The sequence below is a fragment of the Papio anubis genome, chromosome 9 (genome assembly GCF_008728515.1).
Source record: "Papio anubis isolate 15944 chromosome 9, Panubis1.0, whole genome shotgun sequence".
NCBI classification, from domain to species: domain Eukaryota; kingdom Metazoa; phylum Chordata; class Mammalia; order Primates; family Cercopithecidae; genus Papio; species Papio anubis.
In genome coordinates, this window is record NC_044984.1 from 1276327 (window position 1) to 1297589 (window position 21263).

Here is a 21263-nt window from a genome sequence, read left to right on the forward strand (position 1 = left end):
ACTGTATTTTTGTACCCATTAACCAACCCCCCTTCTTTCCCCTCTCCCTCTTACGCTTCCAATCCTCTGGTAACCACCGTTCTATTCACTACCTCCATGAAATCACATTTCTTCAAGCTCCCACATGAGTGAGAACAAGCAACATGTGTCTTTCTGTGCCTGGCTTGTTTCACTTAACATAGTATTCTCTAGTTCCATTCATGTTGCTGCAAATGATAGGATTTCATTCTTTTTGTGGTTGAATAATATTCCTCTGTGTGCGTGCGCCTGTGTGTGTGTGTGTACATACCACATTTTTTAATTCATTCATCCACTGATGGACACTTAGGTTGATTCCATATTTTGGCTATTGTGAATAGTGCCACACAGTAAACATGGGAGTGCAAATATCTGTTTGATATACTGATTTCCTTTCTTTTGGATATATACCCAGTAGGGGGATTGCTGGATCATGAGATAGTTCTATTTTTAGTTATTTAAGGAAACACCATACTGTTTTCCATAGTTGCTGTACTAATTTAATTCTCACTAACAGTGTATGAGTGTTCTCACTTCTCTGCATCCTTGCCAGAATTTGTTACTTTCTGCTTTTTGATAATAGCCATTTTTAACTGGGATGAGATAGTATCTCATTGTGTGGTTTTTTTAGGAGTGGTTTGAGGGAGAGACAGTATCTTGTTCTGTTACCCAGGCTGGAGCACAGTGGCGTGATCACAGCTCACTGCAGCTGCAAACTCCTGGACTCAAGCAACCCTCCAGAATGGCCGAGACTACCGGTGTGCACTGTCATGCCTGGCTAATTTTTTGTAGAGATGGAGTCTCACTCTGTGGCCTACGCTGGCCTCAAACCCCTCCCTCCTGCCTTGGCCTTCTGGAATTACAGGCGTGAGCCACCATTCTCAGCTTCACTGTGGTTTTGGTTTGCATGTCCTTGATGATTAGTGATGTCAAGCATTTTTCGTATACCTTTTGGCTATTTTTATGTCTTCTTTTGAGATATGTCTATAGAGATCTTTTGCTCATATTTTAATCAAATTTTTTGTGTTTGTTTTGGAAGTAAGAGTTTTGAATGAAGGGTAAAATGTGTTCTTAAATATGACAGACTTGATGCTGGGGGAGTAACTTTCACAGAAACAACTGAAGATAGTCAATAAAACATGCATTTATATGTGGCAGAAAGCTAAGAAATTCTCAGGTCAGGGGATAAACAGATAGGGAATTCAAAAATCAGTACTTGATAACTGTTGAACGTTGGGTTTTGTATCTCCATAGGATAAAAGAAAAGATCAAGGCAGCCCAATATAGTCAAGTGGAAAACCAAATCCCTCTCAACCTTTTATAAAACAAATCCACAAAGCCCAAAATTCATTCTTTGAAAACACCAAGAAAGTCAGCTGGTCTTTGGTGAGACTAAAAGAAAAAAAGAAAGATGGCAAAATGAACAATATTTATTTTAGAATGATAGAGGGTTCACAACTACTAGTCTTGCAGGTGCTAAGAAGATACAAAGATATCTTTGCCAGCACATTCGAAAATTTAGACTAAATGACCAAATGCCAGGAAAAATTGAACTTAGCAAAGCCAACTAAATATGAAAAAGAAAACCTGAGAAAGATGAGGGAGTAATAAAAATTTTTCCTACCAATTTCAAGCCCAGAGATTTATATTGGTAACTTTTGGCAAATATACAAGGAGCAAATAATTTCAATCTTACAGACACAATTCAGAAATATAAAAGAGAGAGGAACAATCACTCAACAACATATTTAATAAGGCTCACATAACTTTATATCAAAACTTTACAAGTTAATACAGGAAAAGAAAAGCTTAGGCCTGTCTCAGTCCTGAACATGTAGCAAAAATTCCTAAACATAATCACACCAATCCAAAATTAGTGTACACAAAAAAGAAAAATGTGCATGAGCAAGTTTTATTCCAAGAGTTCAAGTTTGGCTTAACATTAGAAAACTCATGTAATCCTGGCTAGGCATGGTGGCTCATGCCTGTAATCCCAGCACTTCGGGAGGCCAAGGCAGATGGATCACTTGAAGTCAGGAGTTTGAGACCAGCCTGGCCAATGTGGCAAAACCCTGTCTCTAGGAAAAACACAAAAATTAACGAGACGTGGTGGCGCATACCTGTAATCCCAGCTACCTGGGAAGCTGAGGCAGGAGAATTGCTTGAACCCGGGAGACGGAGGTTGCACTGAGCTGAGATCATACCACTGCACTGCAGCCCAGGCAACAGAGCAAGACTCCATCTCAGAAAAAAAAAAAGGAAAATAAAACTAATTACTATAATCCACCACAGTAAAAGATGATAGAAGAAAAGTTATATGGTCATCTCAAGAAATGTAGAAAATTTACATTCATTTATAATTTTCAAAAATTCTTAACTACCTAGCCATACAAGGGAATTTCCTTAACTTAATAAAGGGTATCTATTAAAAATTACACTACTTATAGATAAAACTTATAGAGGATTCTTTTTAAAGATAGGAATAAAACAGAATGCATGCTGTCGTCATGTCTGTACAGCGTTGTATTAGTCATTCTGGATTATGCAGCATGCCAAGTGAAAGAAATGGATATTGTAAGAATTACAAGAAAAGAGAAAACTATCATAGTTGTCTATATAGTAAACTTCAAAATCTCTCAGTAAGAGCATTTAAGAAGACCTCTAGATACAGAATCAATATAAAAAATTCAATTTCCATAATCCGCACTGAACAGAAAATTTACGTTTTTTGTAAAAATGATACTATTTACTAAAAAATTAAGACACATAAAGTACCTAGGAATAAATATTATTAGGATGTTTAACATCTTAATGAGAAAAATTATTAAACTTTATGAAAGATATTAAAGTTCTAAAAATATATCTAGTTCATTACCTGTTCCAGAACAGTACCTGGCATATGATAAAATCTAAATATTTTTGCAGAAGTTCAAGAATAGCTAAGATGCTCTTGAAGAGAACAAGCTGAGACTTATCTTATTAGATATCAAGCCTTATAAAGTGATAATAATTAAGATAATGAATGTAGTATTGGTACAGGAATAGACAAAAGAGTGGATTATAATAGAAAGTGCAGAAATATCCATGTTTATGAATATACTTGATATATATCAAAGCTTAAGGTAGAATAGATTTTTAAATAAATGGTACTGCAACACTGGCTATCCATATGGGGAAAAATGAAATCAGACCCTTGCCTCATACCATATACAAAAATGAATTCCGGATGGATTAAGGACTAGACATGAAAAGCAATACTTTAAAACTCTTACAAAGTTTATCAATCAGATATTGTGTAATGAACAACCACAAAATATTGGTAGCATATTGTGATGGTTAGCTTATATGTTGACTTGACTGGCCACAGGGTGCCCAGATACTTGCTCAGACAGTATTCTGGGTGTTTCTGTGAGGGTGTGTGGGGATGAGATTTACATTTAAGTCAGCAAAACTGAGTAGAGCAGATTGCCCTCCCTGATGTGGGTGGACCTTATCCAATCAGTTAAAGGCCTGAGTCGAACAAAACTCTGAAATTTCCCAAGTGAGAGAGAATTCCCTCTGCCTAACTCCCTTCAAACTGGAACATTAGCTTTTTCTTGCATTCATTCAGACTCAGACTGAAGCATTGACTCTTCCTGGGTCTGGAGCCTGCTAGCCTTCAGACTAGAACTATCCCATTGACTCTCTTGGTTTTTCAAGCCTTTGGATTTGCGTGGAAACTATGCCATTGGCTTTCCTGGGTCTCCAGCTTGCCAACTCACCCTATAGATCTTGTAATTTATGAGCCAGTTTCTTATAATAAGTCTTTATTTACACATATACACTGTTTCTCTGGAGAATTCTGACTAAGGTACATACAATAACAAGCATTTATTTCTCATTCACATTCATGGAGGGTGAGCATGGTTGGCTCTGAGTTAGGTTTTAACTGGGGCGGCTCTGATCCACATGGCTCTTTCTAGGGCGCAACTGAGGGGCAGCAGCTGTGCAAAATGTTGTTCTCCTGGCAATGGTAGAAATGCAACTCAGCCACCCAGACTGTAAGCCTCAGCTTGTGTCAGCTCTGCAAACGTCTCTTTGCCCAAAGCAAGTCACGTAGCCTAGCCAAAGGTACTCAGGGTACTTTGCCCATCGTAAGCCCATAGCAAGGATAGAGATGTATATTTTTACTCTCGAGGAATGAATAATTGAGACCACTCATTCAGTCTACCAGTGAAACCAGTATAAAAGTAGGAAATACGACTTTGAGTATAAGAAGGATTTGTTAAACAGAATGTAAACGTCACACATTCTAAAATAAATGTCTGATACATTTGAATATATTCATATATGGTATAGTCGTGCATTGCTTAACACCAAAGACTGTAATTACACCTGAGAAATTCATTGTCAGGCAGTCTTCCTTCTGTAAACATCACAGTGAACTTACACAAGTCTAGATGGTATAGTCTACTACACACCGAGGCTGTGTGGTATAGCCCTTCGCTTCTGGGCTACAAACTTATAGAAAGCACTACTGTACTGAATAATGTAGTAGCACAAAGGTAAGTGTTTTAGTATTCAAACATATCTAAACATGGAAAAGTGCAGTAAAAGTACAATATAAAATGTTTTTTAAAAGATACATCTGTTAAGGACACTTACCATGAGTGGAGCTTGCAGAGCTGAAAGTTGCTCTGGGTGAGTCAGTGAGTGAGTGGTGGGTGAATATGAAGGCCTAGGACATTACTATACGCCATTGTAGACTTTATAAACGCTGAACACTTAGGCTACACTATGCTTATTTTTTAAATGTTTTTGTTCCCTCAATAATAAATTAACCTTAGCTTACTAAGCTTACTTTTTTATTTTATAAACTGTTAAATTTTTTTAAAGCTTTTTGACTCTTTTATTATAGCATTATAGTAATAACTTAGCCTAAAACACAAATTAATAACTTAGCCTAAAACACAAACATACTGTACAGCTGTACAAATATATAAAAAAAATTTTCTTTATATCCTTATATAACCTTTTTTCTATTTTAAAAATTTTTTACTTTTTTATGACCTTTCAAAACTTTTTTTTCCCAAAACTAAGACATAAGCACACACATTAGCCTATGCCAACACAGGGTCAGGATCATCAGTATCACTATCTTCCACCTCTAGTTCTTGTCCCACGGGAATGCCTTCAGGGACAATAACACACGTGGAGCTGTCCTCTTCCTAGGATGTCAGTGCCTTCTGGATACCTCCTGAAGGACCTGCCTGAGGCTGGTTTACAGTTAACTTAAAAAAAAAAGTAGAAGGAGTACACTCTGAAGTAATAAGTATAGTGTAATAAATACGTAAACCAGGAACAGTTGTTCATTATTATGTATTGTACATAATTGTATGTGCCATACTTTTACATAACTGGCAGTGCAGTAGGTTTGTTTAACCATTGTCACTACAAACACGTGAGTAATGCATTGTGCTACAACATTATGATGGCAGCTACATCACTAGGCAATAGGAATTTTTCAGGTCCATTGTAATCTGATGGGACCACCATCATATATGTGGGCCGTTGTTGACTAAAGCATTACATGGCATGTAACTGTATTTCTGATTATCAAAAACCAGTATAATGGAAAGAAAAAATAAGCCATAAACTGGAAGAATAAATTGGCTACACATGTAGTTGATAAAGGGTTGTTTTCTAGAATATGTGTTCATTAATGTGTTTATGACTCCTTTAAGTCAGCAAGACTAAGAAAAACAAGCAGTTGGTGGTGTGTGGGAAGGTGGGCATAGATGTCGCTGGAAATTTGAAGGAAGAAGAAGTATAAGTGGTTCCTAAACAAATAAAACATGTAACTTCACTGATACTATTTAGATGATTAAATAATTTGATAAAAGATTAATAAATTTATAATGAAGATTTCTATCAGGCCAGATGTGGTGGCTCACACCTGTAATCCCAGCACTTTTAGAGGCCGAGGCGGGCAGATCACCTGAGGTCAGGAGTTCAAGACCAACTTGGCCAACATGGCAAAACCCTGTCTCTACCAAAAATACAAAAATTAGCCTGGTGTGGTGGTGGGCACCTGTAATCCCAGCTATGGAAGACTGAGACAGGAGAATTGCTTGAACCCAGGAGGCAGCAGTTGCAGTGAGCCGAGGTCGCACCACTGCACTCCAGCCTGGGCAACAGAGCAAGACTCTGTCTAAAAAATAATAATAATAAATAAATTGATTAAAATAAAAAATATTTATATCATACTGCTGTCGCCTGAACCCACTAATCAATGTTATTGTTAAAAATGGGAAAGACAACGAGTTATGTATCTTGTGTGATATACTATGAACTACACAGCCTGACTTATGAAATATTATTGTCAAAAAGACCAAAAACACTGAACCCAAATCTAACGAAGCCGTAACACCTTTAAATCTTTCAATTTACAAGAAAAATGAGGACAAGAAGAACAGATTAAATGGCACCATTAAGAAATAGTCAACAAAGGCCGAGTGCAGTGGCTCATACCTATAATCCTAGCACTTTGGGAGGCCAAGGCAGGCAGATCCCATGAGTTCAGGAGTTTAAGACCAGCCTGGCTAACATGGCAAAACCCTGTCTGTACTAAAAATACAAAAATTAGCTGGCGGCGGGGTGGCTAAGGCACGAGAATCACTTGAACCCAGGAGGTGAAGGTTGCAGTGAGCCGAGATTGCACTACGGCACTCCAGCCTGGGCAATAAAGTGAGACTCTGCCTCAAAAAAAAAAAAAAAAGAAAAGAAATAGTCAGTGGAATCCAGAATGTGGTACATAGTACAGGGCAAGTGACCCAGTGTCATCAGGAAGTTAACGCCATTAAGAAATTAGAAGTATGAAGTACTAGGGCATTTGTCCAAGCACCATTTGTTCAAATGAATCTTCTTTCCCCATTGAACTGGCTTGGTACCCTTGTCAAAATTATGACCAGAAAGTTAGGATTGATTTCTGGACTCTCATTTCTTTTCCATTGATATCTTTATCCATCATTAAACCAGTACCAACCCAGAAGCTTTGTGTAGTACGTTTTGAAGTATGAGTAGCCCTCCAACTTTGTCTTTTTCAAGATGTTTTTGGCTCTTCTGGCTCCTTTTATTTCCATGTGAATTTGAGAATCACCTTGTCAATTTCCACAAAAAAACAACAGCTCGGATTTTTATAGAGATTATGTTGAACCTGGAAAGTATCGGCCATCTTAACAATATTAAGTCTTTCATCCATAAACATAGATGTTCCATTTATTTAAGTCTTTTATTTCTTTCAACAATGTTTTGTCATTTTCAGTATATACATCTTACATTTCATTTGTTAAATTTATGCCTCGATATTTTGTTCTTTTTGATGTTATTTTAAATGGAATTGTTTTCTTCATTTCATTTTCATTGCTGTGTATGGACATACAGTTGATTTTTGTGTATTGCTCTTGTGCCCTTCAACGTTTGAGTGCTCATTTATTGTAATTGATTTTTAGTGGATTCCTTGCAATCATTCTGTGTGCAAAAGCATGTCATTGTAAACTAAAGATAGTTTATGTCTTCCTTTCTGATGTGGATCCTTTTAATTTTTTGTGTGGCCTAATATCCCTGGCTATTATGTCTAGTACAGTGTTAAATTGAAATGATAATAGTAGACATTCTGGTCTTGTTCTTGGTCCTCGTCTTAGAGGAAAACATTCAACCTTTCGTCATTAAGGATGAAATTACTTGTGGGGTTTTCACAGATGCCTCTATCAGTTGAAGAGGTCCTCTTCCATTCCCAGTTCGTTGAGTGTTTTTAGCATGAAAGGATGTTAGAACTTGTCGAATGCTTTTTCTCCATCGATTGAGATGATCATAGAGTTTTTTTCTTGTAGTCTGTTAATACGGTGTATTATTAATGTCATATCCAGTAGCCTTGAGTCCATTTAGTGTTGCTATAAAGGAATACCTTGGGCTAGGTAATTTATAATGAAAAAGGTTTCTTTTGCTCATGATTCGGGATGACTTGAAAGTTCGAGAACAGGTGTCTGTACCTGGTTTGAGCCTCAGGGTGTTTCTACCCATGGTGGAAGGTGAAGTGGAGCCAGCTTTTGCAGAGGTCTTATGGTAGGAGGAGGCAAGACAGACAGGGTGGTGCCATGCTCTTTTTTTAACAACCAGTTCTTTCTCAGTGAACTAATAGAATGAGAACTCAGTTCATCCCCGAGGAAGGGCATTAATTTATTTGTGAGGGATCCGCCCCATGACCCACATAACTCCCACTAGGCACCCCACCTCCAATGCTGGGAATCAAATTTCAACATGAGATTTGGAGGGGACAGATGTTCAAACCAGGCCAATTACATCAATTCATTTTTATATGTTAAACCACCTTTGTATTCCTGGGATAAATCTCAGTTTTTACATGTTGTTGGGTTTGGTTTTCTAGTATTTCGTTGAGGATTTTCGCATCTGTATAGGAGATATTCCTCTGTAGTCAGTTAGTTCCCTCCCTGAATCCCTCCCTTCCTTCCTGGCAGGTTTTGGTATCAGAATTGCTTGAGCCCAGGAGATGGAGGATGCAGTGAGTGCTCTGTCTCAAAAAAAAAGAAAAAAAAAAAAGCATCAAAAAAGCATAATGTTGGATGAAATAAGAAGATACTGTTTATATGAAGTTTATAAACTGGTAAAAAAATCAGTGATTTATTTTGGCATGTATACATTAGAGGTAAAAATAAAGACATGTAAGGGTATAACACTAAGAATGCTGATGACCTTTCGTGGGAGATTCAGCAGGATACAGTTGCAGTTGCACTTACAAAGCTCCTGGATAGTGAGTATATACATGTGTGCTTTGCTCTTGATTCTAAAATGCATGCATATGGTAGGCCCCTTCTTTTGCATGCAATATTTTGCATTGCTCATTCATAAAATGTAAGGTAGTTATGTGCAATATAAAACATTGTGAAATCTTTTTTTGTGGGAGGCACGTCAACCAGGTGCCAAGGCAGGAGACCGAAGGCACAAGCTGTTCCAGTATAAGAAAGAAAATAATCAGAATAATAAAAGTTATATTAGAAATAGGATAGAGATATTATATATGAATATTATAAATCATTAGCTTGTAGTGTTACTGTTTGTTTTATTATTATAATAATCTCAGTTCTCTAGTTATAACCTAAGGAAATACCAGGCCATACAGAATTAGGAGCTGAAGGGACACTGAGCAGTGACCAGAAGACAAGAGCGTGAGTCTCTGTCACGCCCAGATAAGGGCCGCTTGAGGGCTCCTTGGTCTAGCGGTAGCGCTGGTGCCTGGGAAGGCACCCAGTACTTAGCAGACTGGGAGAGTTCGAGAACACTCTGCTCCACCACCTCTTGTGGGAGGCCTGACATTAGCCAGACCTGCCCACGGCCATCCAGAGGCTTAAACCTCTCTCTGTGGTGCTGTGCTTCAGTGGTCACGCTCCTTGTCCACGTTCAAATTCCACCTGTACACCTGGTTCCTCCTCTCAGGAGTAGCAGAATTAGTAAAAGTATTAAAGTCTTTTGATCCTTCTGTTAAGTGCATACAAGAAATGCTGACGGATGCTGTCCTTCCTCCCCGCCTCGGCTACCTTAAAGGGAAAGGCCCCCTGTCTGGTGCACACATGACTCGCGTGACCTTATCAGTCATTTGAGATCACTCACACTTCTTACCCTGCCCGCTTGCCTAGAACACAGTAAATAGCAGCGAGTGCAAGCGTTCGGGGCCACTACCCATCTCTGCGTCTCGGTGGTCCCTGGGGCCCGGCTGGCTTTTCTCTTATCTCGCCTTGTGTCTTTATTTCTGTGATCTCTCATCTCTGCACACACAGAGAAAACCCACAGGCCCCGTAGGGCTGGACCCTAAATTTTTTCCTACAATTTATGAGTAGTCTGTAAAGCTGTAATCTTTTGCAAAGTAGGTAGTAACTTTCTTCTAACCATGACTTTTGAAATTCTTCTATCTTCATACTAATAAAAATGAATTTTAACCATTACAATGTATGCCAAAATCGGTTGCATATGTATTGTAAATGAAAACATGAAACAATAAAGCATTTATAAGAAAGGATAGAAGAGTATTCTCGTGACCTTGAAGTAGAGAAAATCTTATTCAGTATACGAAATGCTCTGAGCATATAAGAAATATAAAGGAGAAAATTGATTAAACTCCATTAGAATTAAGAACTGCTCATTATTACAAGTGCTTTAAGTAAATGTTGGTATTTTCACACAATGGCATACCATATAGTTAATGATCATTGCATTGTGCAACCTGGATGAATCTCACTGATTTTAAAAATCTGTAAAATTATATACTACATAATTTCATTTGTATAAATGAAAAATAAACAGTCAAAATTAATCTAGAGTGTTAAAAGACAGAATACTCTTTTACTCCAGTTACTCTTTATCTGCAAAGGGGATATGCGGGCAGTTTCTGGGTTACTGGTAACGTTTAGTTTATTTTGTGTGCTGGTTACATACGTGTGTTCACTCAGAAAATTCTTAAGGCTGTACATTTTTATTTGTGTATTTTTTTCTATGTTTATTTTATATTTTATAAAAAGTGTCCTCAAATGTTTAAATGCATAGGAGTATGTATGGAATGGGCTTGCATTTGTGTAGAAAAAGGAGGAATAGGTTATTTATACATGCTTGCTGGTGTATATGTAAAATATCTGTCGAAGTTATGTAAGGAAGTGACAATGTTGGTTGCCCGGAGTGGCAAAAGACAGGATGGGAGGAAGATTTTTTGAGATCTGTTTAAGATAAGTTCATGAAAGATGGACACATCCTGTGCTTTGTGTATTGGAGCTCCTATAAATGGTTCTTATCCATTACTGATTTTATGTTATAAAAACATAGCTTGATGTATTATTTGTACCCTATTTTAGATAAAATAGATAAAATAATCTAAATTTTATTTAGATAAAATTTTACATGAATTAAACTGATAAAATTGAATCAGTGGTATATGTTCATGTAAAGCTTGCAGATATGTGAATACATATCCCAATGTATTACATAGCAATAATACATTTTGTTTATTAGAGACAGGGTTTCTCCATGTTGGCCAGGCTAGTCTCGAACACCTAACCTCAGGTGATCCACCTGCCTTGGCCTCCCAAAGTACTCAGATTACAGGCGTGAGCCACAGCGCCTGGCCTTAACAATGTATTCTTATGGCAACTGGGACTGTGAGGATGCTGTTAGCAGAAGACATTTTACTTGCTGACTTCTGGAAGGATAAAATAATTCAGGTGCCAAAAAAACTAAATGTATCTGCTTACTATCATTGTTTAACAGCTGTTACCAATCAACATGGAAACTTTGTTTGGGTATGAAGCACTAATTTCCAAGGATCAGTGAAACAACTTTGATTTGTTATGCTGATTTTTGACTCTAGGCTTCTCTGTTTTAGCCTCACACAAATGGGGCTTATGTAGGAGTCAATGAATGGCAAATGCCCCGCCTCTACCTGCCCTGCCCTTTACTTCTGAAAAGTCTGGTTATTACCAAGATTATTTCTTGGCAATTAACAACTTAACATAAACTCTTGTAATTGATGCAGTTGGCTGTTTGGTTACATTTGCTTCTGAATTAAAATGAACATGTTTATTTAAATAATTCTGATTTGGTAGCCACCTGGAATAAGTGGAAATTACTGATAAAGTACTTACGTTGCTCTCTTAGTTTCTTTTCCTTGTGTTTTAGCATTTCGTCTTTCTTCTCTGGTGGTTTTTTGTTTGTTGTTTTTCAGGTCTGTTTCTGTCAAGGCTTTTTTTTTCCCCCCCCATGTCATTTTTAAAGCATTCTGTCTCCTTTCTATCCGGTGTGTGTATATATATATACACATACACACACACACACACACACACACACATCTATATAGGTATATAGGTATATATTTCCTTCCTGCCTTCCTTAAAAAAGAAACCCTACCTACCTGGATTTAGAGCAAGAAATTGTCTGATTGAATTCTAGCAGTTTCTTTAAAAAGAAATTCTTCTTAATGATGTAAATAGGAAAATTTTAGTTTAGAGGACTAAAAATTATTCATCTATGTATACAGGAAATCTGTTATTAACATTAGCCAAGTTTATGTATTTTATTTCCTAAAATCATTCTGTATATTATTTTGTTTTTTTAAATTTATATTTGTATTATATTATTTCCATGGAAATTTCTGGGTCATTTCCAGAGAACTTCCTTAAAAGGTATTGTCGGTGGCAGCGTGCGGCTTGTTAACTGATGACTCGACACCCTTGCATGTATTAAGTTCTTTCTGACCGAAACTTATATAGTATAATTATATACTATATAATTATTATACTGTAGGGATGTTATTATCTGCTATATTGATTCTTGATATATACATACACATATCTGATCCAGAAAGAGTACAGAATTTTTAATGTGTTCCCGTGTCTCCTCAATTTTCTGGACCCAGGAGTTGCCTGTTCCCCAGGTCCTCTGACTTTAATTGATCGAGATGTTCTGTTTTTCTCCTTCCCATATTCATGATAGGTGGAGGAGTTACTGATGGCCATGGAGAAAGTAAAGCAGGAACTAGAGTCCATGAAAGCAAAGCTGTCCTCCACCCAACAGTCTCTGGCAGAAAAGGAGACTCACTTGACTAATCTCCGGGCGGAGAGAAGGAAGCACTTAGAGGAAGTTCTGGAGATGAAGTAAGTGTTTGTGTCTTACTCTTCAAGCATTTGCTTGGTGGGAATGCTGTTTCTCCCTGTGTTCGTCTGGCTCTGTTGATTCCCCAGTACACTTACCTAATTTTAATGCTGACTTGTAGTTCTCACTCTCTAGAATAAATTTGGTCAAAGGTGGAACAAATCCTGATCAAATAGAAATATTTTTGGTTCCTCTAATGAATTTTAAATCCTCTGGCATGTACGTATCTGTGTGTAATTAACTCTCTGAGATTCCTAAAATCTTCTGGAAAGTTCAGGCAAAATGGTGAGCTTACCGGGAAGAGGGCTGTTGGTTCTGAGGTCGTAGGAAGACGAGGCAATTTTTAAACACATTTTTTATTGTAAACATTTCCAAAGGTACACACAAGTAGAGAGAATGAACCCCCATATACCTGTCTCCAAGATTCAATAGTTAACATTTTGCGACACTGGAAACCAACTTTTAGAAAATTGTCACTTTTAGCAAAACTTTGCTATACAGCATTTTCCTGCTTCCCCCACATTTTGTAGGTTGCTGAGACTATAATCTGTTCTGAAGCATGTATACATCTGCTAATACATAGTAGATGTTTCTTTTTCTTCTCAGTAACCTTCTGTTTAAAACAAACATGTCTTTCTGCCTTCCCCTTACCTAAAGGCCCTATTATTATTTTACTGAAACCAGGTCTATCGTGGGATCCCTCAGTTACCTTCGTTATGTCAGCAGTTATCTTATTTTTGTTGTCTTCTTTTCTGTCTCAGAGGATAGGTTTTCTTCTCCTTCATAAGGCCAGATTCTTATTTCTGTCACAGATTTTAAGTCCCCACTTCAGCAGCCTTTCGCTGTCAGTTCTCTCTCACATAATCCTTGCTCACTTCTTCTCTGTAAATGCACAGTCTGTCTTTGGCCTAAAATAAAATTTTTTCACTCCAACTAGTGCTTTAAACTGACATCAGATTACTTTTCTGCTACTTTGAAATATCAGTAAACTTTGAATACCTGAATAATAGACCTGTACAGAATCTTACCATGATACCTTAGCATGAATTCTCATGGGAGATGATGATTGCGATATTGTGACTGCAACCCAAGAATGTTGAGGTGTCCTCTGTGCTTTCACGTTCTTGGGCTATAGTGCAAGGCTGAGATTCTATCCTTTTAGAAAAACATTACAGGTGATATGTCTTGGAAATAATGCATAAGTGAAGCCAGAAGTGGATTGGCATATGGGGAGAATTAAGAGAGGTTAGGATTCCAAGTAGCATCATGAGAAAAAAGCTTGCAAATTTAAGTGGAGAAAGGGAAGTCGTCCCTGTGACTGTTGGCAATGACACTAGATTCTTCACTCTGTAGTCATTGCAGGACCCACCATATTTTAAAGGTTTAAATTATTCAATTATTGATCATTGAACAAGTAAAAACACTTAGTCTACCTAGAGAGCTTGAGAGGCGGAAATAGGAGGGGAATGAAATGTGCAGGGAGGCTGAAACATGCATATGTGTGACTCTGGATCTAGAATAAGAAATAGTCTTCCCTGAGGAAAAGTAGTTGGCCCATTTGTATAGAAAATTCTTCAGCAAAGCACTAGAATAGCCTTGTTTTCTGGAATAATCCTGACCTCATCAAGCCAAGAGAAATGAATTAATAGCTGTTCTCCATTCCTAGCATATATTATTGTAATTTTTGAGCGTCTGTTACAGATAAATGGTGACCGTAAGTTTGGGGAGACGTAAAACGGTTCACTTGGTAGCCTGCCAGTGGTGCATTAGAAACATTTGCGTTGGTTAGCCAGCCCTGAAGAGAAGGAACATTTTTATTGGCAGATCCCACAATGGTTCTTCTCTTCCTTATGCTGTGGTTTTGTTAACCATTACTTTTTTATTCCACTTTTATGTTAGCCTTTTTCCCTTAAGAAAGAAAGGATAAAAGGAAGCAGGGGAAAAATAATAAAATAACAACTGTAATAACTGTAATAAATTTTAAGTATCAGTTGAGGTCATGAGGTTCACTATTAAGAATTCTAGATGAGCTAGTTCATTCGACACTGCCCTGCATTCAGACTCCTCCTGCAGTCCCACCCTACATCAGCATTCAGAATAAATTTTACAAGATCCATTTTTTATTTTTAATAGAATTTTTATTAAGCTGTGAATTTGACTGCCCTGACAACTGGTTTGTTCAGGGAAGGGGTGGCAGAGCTCTTTGGTTTCATTGAGAGTTTAGAGCTATTCAATAGGTAGCCTCCTATATGCAGGCAGTTAGTTGTAAGTCGTTCAAAGAATGAAACCAACGAGTAGAAGTTAAACAAATCACTATACTCATTGGGAGCTTAAAAAATAAATAAATATGATTTAAAAGTTGATGTCAACACAGGTGAAAAATGAAAAATATTAAAATCTCCTGAACTGACTAGACAGACATGTTTGGAAGACTGGTCTTCTCTGGAAACAAGTAAAGCTGGCAGAAAAATCCAACTATCTCTGTGTTAAATTATATACTCATGAGATGCTTTCTGGCCGAAAAAAGGTCTCCCACAAACAGAGGATAAATTTTCATATGTACCTAAGAGAAGTCCAGTACTAAATTCTGACATTTTAAAAATTATTGACAGGAGAGAAAAGTAGAGAACAATTGCAATTAAGAGAGCTGTTAACAGGCCGGGCGTGGGGGCTCACACCAGTAATCCCAGCACTTTGGGAGGCCAAGGCGGGTGGATCACCTGAGGTCAGGAGTTTAAGACCAGCCTGGCCGACATGGCGAAACCCCGTCTCTACTAAAAATATAAAAAACTGGCTGGATGCGGTGACTCTCGCCTGCAATCCCAGCAATTGGGGAGGCCGAGGCCAGTGGATCACAAGGTCAGGAGTTTGAGACCAGCCTGGCCAACACGTACTAAAAGTACAAAAATTAGCCAGGTGTGGTGGCACACACTGTAATCCCAGCTACTCAGGAGGCTAAGGCAGGAGAATCACTTGAACCCAGGAGGCAGAGGTCGCAGTGAGCCGAGATCGTGCCACTCTACTCCAGCCTGGGCGACAAGAGTGAAACTCTGTCTCAAAAAAAAAAAAAAAATTATGGGGTTGCTGACATTAAAAAAAAAAAAATCTCATTAGGGATTTATGACATAGTGTTCCAAATTAACCACGAAATTGTATATAGTTATTCAGATTATATCCTAGTAACAATTTAGGGGGGAAAATAAAAATGAAAATGCATTCTGAGTTACGTAAGAGTGTGTTTACTCTTCACAAAGTCATATTTATTTATACTTCCACCAAAAGCCATTTTTTTAAAAAGTCTGTACACATATGATAAAAGACTTTTAGTGGACTTGGAAGCATTTTTCACAATGGGCTGGAATACTGAGGTTGAATGTTATGTAGGAAACCCACATAAATTAATATAAAATTATTTTACACTTGGAAAAGAAAACAAAATATGTTGTACAGTTTAGCTATAAACAAATAGCATTGGTGGGTCTGGGACTAGTTAAAATTATAAAGCAAAGTTTATATCTACAATCAGCTATCCCTTGACACTCCTCCTCAGTTTTGCTTAACTGTCTCATTCTGCTCCCCTTTTTTTCTGCCCTGATATTCAGTGCTCTTATACGGCACATCCTGTAGAAATTTATTTACTTTCTTGTGACCTGAATTGGAATAAATTACAAACAACCCTAAATGTTCTTTGACTTTCTCCTTCTTTAAATTTTAAACTTATTTTTAAATAACTTCCAAATAGAAGAAACCATGTTTTAAAAAAAAATCCATGCTTTCTAATCATATTTTTATGTTAAAAGCCTCAAGTGGCTGGAATAAGGTCTAGCAAATAAAGAACTAAACTTTTCAGGTAAAGGCCCCCAAAGTCCCTCTTGTTTTCAACTTTCAAAATTCTTTCTCTCTCTCTATCAATATATGGTTCACATGTAAAAGTGTGCTTACCTGTGTAGGGATGAAATTAAGACTGTCTGTCATCTACTGCTCACAAGAGGAAGGAAGTGAGATTGTTGTCCTACTTTTTCCTCATCTTTTCTTTTTTTCTCTGCTGGAGGTATAGGATCAACCCTGATCCCTTTTGTTAAATATAAATGAATCATTTAAAAGGTTAATTATTGCAGGTAGGTAACCTGATGCCTTAACCTAATTGCAATAACCATTTGAAGAAAATCTGATATATAATTTACCAGTATGGCAGGTGTTTTTGGGTTTGTTTGGATTTTTGATGTTTTTTTGTTTGTTTGTTTTTAAATTTTCCTTTCAGGACCATCTTTTTCATTGTCCTCCGGAGTGTACCCTATAGGTAGCTACTCACTCTGCAAATAGGTAAAACTCCCCTCAAGCTATGGATGTCAAAGATAGTAACGTATCCATTTAATCATCAGCTTTTCTTTCAGAAGTTACTGAATGAAAGAGTATTAGATGCTCTGTGTAGCAAAGGATGTGCTTACATTTGGAGCCAGTTTGCTTACCCATGAAACAGGCATAATAATACTTAGACCCATCTCATGAAGTTGTTGTAAGGATCAAATGGATTTTTTAAAAAAACACGTTTACGTTGGTAGAGCTGAATGCATGCAAAGCGTGATATTTACAACTGAAAATCCAATTTGTACTTTTGTATTTGTACCTGGAGAAATCACTTAACTTTTCAGGTTTGCAGTTTTCTCACTCAGATTTGAAAGAGTTTCCTAAATCTCTAAGATCCCTCATCGATTTTAAAATTGTGTACTTTGGCCAGATGACCTCCTGAGGTCCCCTGATTCTGCAGTCATAAATGTCCTGTGTAAATCAGGGAAGTAATTCATATACAAACAGTATACTGCGGAGAAGTTAGAGGCCAGACGTCATGATTCCTGGCTGAGGACTAGGCTACATGTTCACTGAGTGAGACTGCCCAAGGCTTACCAGAGATTAGATGCTACAGAATGAGAGTGGAATCGTAATGTTAGAGCAGTGGGGATCTGCAGTTCCAACCCAGTCAACATGGAGAAATCCTTGTTCACTTCAGTTATCTAGCTGAGATAACAAAAAAGATAGGTTTTAGGAGCAAGGACCATGCTCTAATATCAGGCCTACTCTAGACCCAGGCTAAGACTAGTAAACCGAGGCCCCCGTTAAGTCTTACAGGGTAGACCAGATTTGGACGGTGAGTCTCACTGAGATGGAGAAGCCTGGGAAATATCCTGAGCTCTCAGCAGATCCGCCTGTCAAAGGTTAAATCCAAACCTATACAAGTGCAGGGAGTCGACTATTAACTGACTTGCATGTACCAGAATAAAAATCACTGCTCCTCAGAAGAAATTAACAGAACCATATTTGCAATATATCCCATGTTGAACTTTTAAAAATTACCAGACATGCAAAGAGTCAGGAACACGTGATCTGTAGAGCAGAAAAGGAGCGTGCGGTAGAAATCACCTCTGAGGAGTCCTATTCGGTTTAGCAGAAAAAACAAAAAAAACTAAATTCACCGTTATAAATAGACATCAAAGAATGGGAGAAAAATGCCATGTTGGTGATGGAATAGATAGGAAATCTCAACAGAGAAAGGAAGACTATTTTAAAATGGAAATTTGACATAGTGAGAACTTGTCTCTACAAAAATGTTTTAAAAGATCAGCCAGGTGTGGTGGTGCCCACCTATAGTCCCAACTACTTGGAGGGCGAGGCGAGAAGATCGCTGGAGCCCGGGAGATTGAGGCTGCAGTGAGCTTTGATTGTGCCACTGTACTCCAGCCCGGGCACCAAAACGAAACCCTATCTCGAAAAAGTAATAATCGTAAAATGAAAATGGAAATTTGATAATTGAAATAGAAATGAAAAATTTATTGGATAGTCTTTTTTTTTTTTTTTTTTTTTGAGATGGAGTCTCACTCTTGTTGCCCAGGCTGGAGTGCAGTGGCGCCATCTCGGCTCACTGCAACCTCCGCCTCCCTGGTTCAAGCAATTCTCCTGCCTCAGCCTCCCGAGTAGCTGGGATTACAGGCATGCGCCACCACACCCGGCTAATGTTGTATTTTTAGTAGAGACGAGGCTTTTCCATGTTGGTCAGACTGGTCTCAAACTCCTGACCTCAGGTTGGCCTCCCAAAGTGCTGGGATTACAGGCGTGAGCCACCGCGCCCGACCTGGTGGATAGTCTTAATGGCAAATTAGAGCTGTCAAAAGAAAGAGTCAGTGAACTTCAAAATAGATCAATTGAAATTGTTCAGTTTATAGAACAGTGAGCAAAAGGATTTTTACCAAATGAACAGAGCCTCAGTGACATGTAGGACAGTTTCAAATGGTTTGACATGCATGTAACTGTAACACTAGAAGGATAAAAGAGTGAGAATGAAGCACATGAAAGATAGTTTTTAAAAATGACCAACATATTTCTCTAATTTAATTTGAAACCATAAATCTTTGATTTACAAATCCCGGAAACTAAGTGAAACCAGGCAGGATAAATACAAAAAATAAAAAATCACAACTAGAAATATCATAATCTAGTCGCTGGAAACAAAATATGCAGAGAAAAATAAAAGCAGCCTAAGAAAAAAGGCACAGCGCATAAAGGTAAACTATGATAGCTGAGTCCTTCTCAGAAACAGTGAGGACCTGAAGAGAATGGAACTTCTTTTAGGGTACTAAAAAAAAAAAAAAAAATTAGCCTAAAATTCTGTAACCAGAGAAAAAGATCCTTTAAAAACTAGGATTAAATAAAGACAATTTCATATAAACAAATATGAAAAGAATTCATCTCTAGAAAGCACGTTACAAGAAATGCTAATGGGTGTTCTTCAAGCTGAAGGGAAATGAATCCAGATGGGAACATGAATCTACAGGAAGGAATGAAGAACACCAGACATGGGCCGGGCACTGTGGCTCATGCCTGTAATCTCAACACTTTGAGAGGCCAAGGTAGGAGGATCGCTTGAGTCCAGGAGTTCGAGACCAGCCTAGACAACATGACAAAACCCTGTTTCTACAAAAAAAAAAAAAAAAAGAAATTTTTCTTTCTTTTGAAGATAGTGGCTCATACCTTTTTTTCCAATTACTTGGGATGCTGAGACTGAGGATTCCTGGGCCCAGGACATGGAGGCTGTAGTGAGCCAAGATCACACCACTGCACTCTAGCCTCGGTGACAGAGTGAGACTCTGTCCCCCCGCCAAAAAAAAAAAAGAAAATACGGACATGGTAAATCTGTTGATACATATAGAAAATGTATTTTTTCTTTTCAGAATTCCCTTAAAAGACAACTAAAGCTTTAAAGTAAAAATAACATGATGAGCTGGCATTTATAATATGTGTAAAAGTGAGAGATAGGGGACAACAGTATCCCAAAATATTAGGAGGTAGAATTGTAAGGTTGTTACGTTCGTGAAGTAGAAAATATGAGGTGTTGGCTGGGCATGGTGGCTCATTCTGTGATCCCAGTGCTTTGGGAAGCTGAGACTGGAGGATCATTTGAGCCCAGGAATTTGAGTTTACACTGAGCTCTGTTTGTGCCACTGCACACTAGCATGATTGACAGAGTAAAATCCTGTCTCTAACAAAAAAAGAAAAGAAAAGAAAAGAAAGAGAGAAAGAAAGAAAAAAATTATGAAGTGTTAGATGTGAAGTAGTACAATTTCTAATCTAAATAGACTTTGATAAGGTGCATATTGTTAGCTGTAGAGCAACTACCAGAATAATAACAAGAAAAATTTTACAAACCCCGGAGAGCGACCAGGCACCATATCTCATGCCTGTAATCCCAGCACTTTGGGAGGCCAAGGCGGGCAGATTACTTGAGGTCAGGAGTTTGAGACCAGCTTGGGCAACACAGTGAAACCCCCATCTCTACTAAAAATACAAAAACTGGCTGGATTTGGTGGCGGGTGCCTGTTATCCCAGCTACTCAGGATTCTGAGGCAGGAGAATCGCTTGAATCTGGGAGGTAGAGGTTGCAGTGTGCCAAGATGGTGCCACTGCACTCCAGCCTGGACGACAGAACGAGACTTCTGTCACAAAAAAAAAAGAAAAAGAAAAAAGAAAAGAAAAAACACCTGAAGAGCTAATAGAGGAAATAAAATTCAATGCTAAAAATTATTTCATTTATCCAACCAATAAAGGCAGAAAAGGAACAACAAATGAACAAAGAACAGGAACAACAAATGAATGACTTAAATTCAACCATATCAATGTTTATGGTGAAATGAAATGTGCTAAACACACCAAGTAAAGGACAGAGATATTAGAATGGGTGTATTAGAAAAAAAAAAAAGCAAGGCTCAATTGTGTGCTGTACATAAGACCTATACTATCATAAACACTGGCTGGAATTAAAGAATGGAAAAAGGTAGTTCTTGGAAATAGTAATCATAAGAAACCTGGCATAGCTGTATTAATATCAGACACAGGAGACTTCCAGACAAGGAGTATTCCCAGTGATAAAAAAAAAAAAAAAGAGCATATCATAAAGACAAAGCAAACAACACATCTGAATGACATAATAATCCTTATAAATATATATCTAATAGAGCTTTAAAATTCATGAAGGACAGACTGACAGAACTAAAGGTCAAACAGAT

The 21263-nt window shown here is 37.7% G+C and overlaps 1 protein-coding gene across 16 annotated transcripts in view; it reads left to right on the top strand.

Moving 5' to 3' along the window:
* ERC1 (ELKS/RAB6-interacting/CAST family member 1) overlaps window positions 1-21263 on the top strand; it is a 535673-nt gene that overhangs the window by 287231 nt on the left and 227179 nt on the right. For all 16 annotated transcript variants that reach the window (XM_009217664.4, XM_017945570.3, XM_017945565.3 and 13 more), the window contains one exon: window positions 12550-12710. In XM_009217664.4, coding sequence (XP_009215928.2) covers window positions 12550-12710 — 161 coding nt within the window. The remainder of the gene's footprint in view (window positions 1-12549; window positions 12711-21263) is intronic.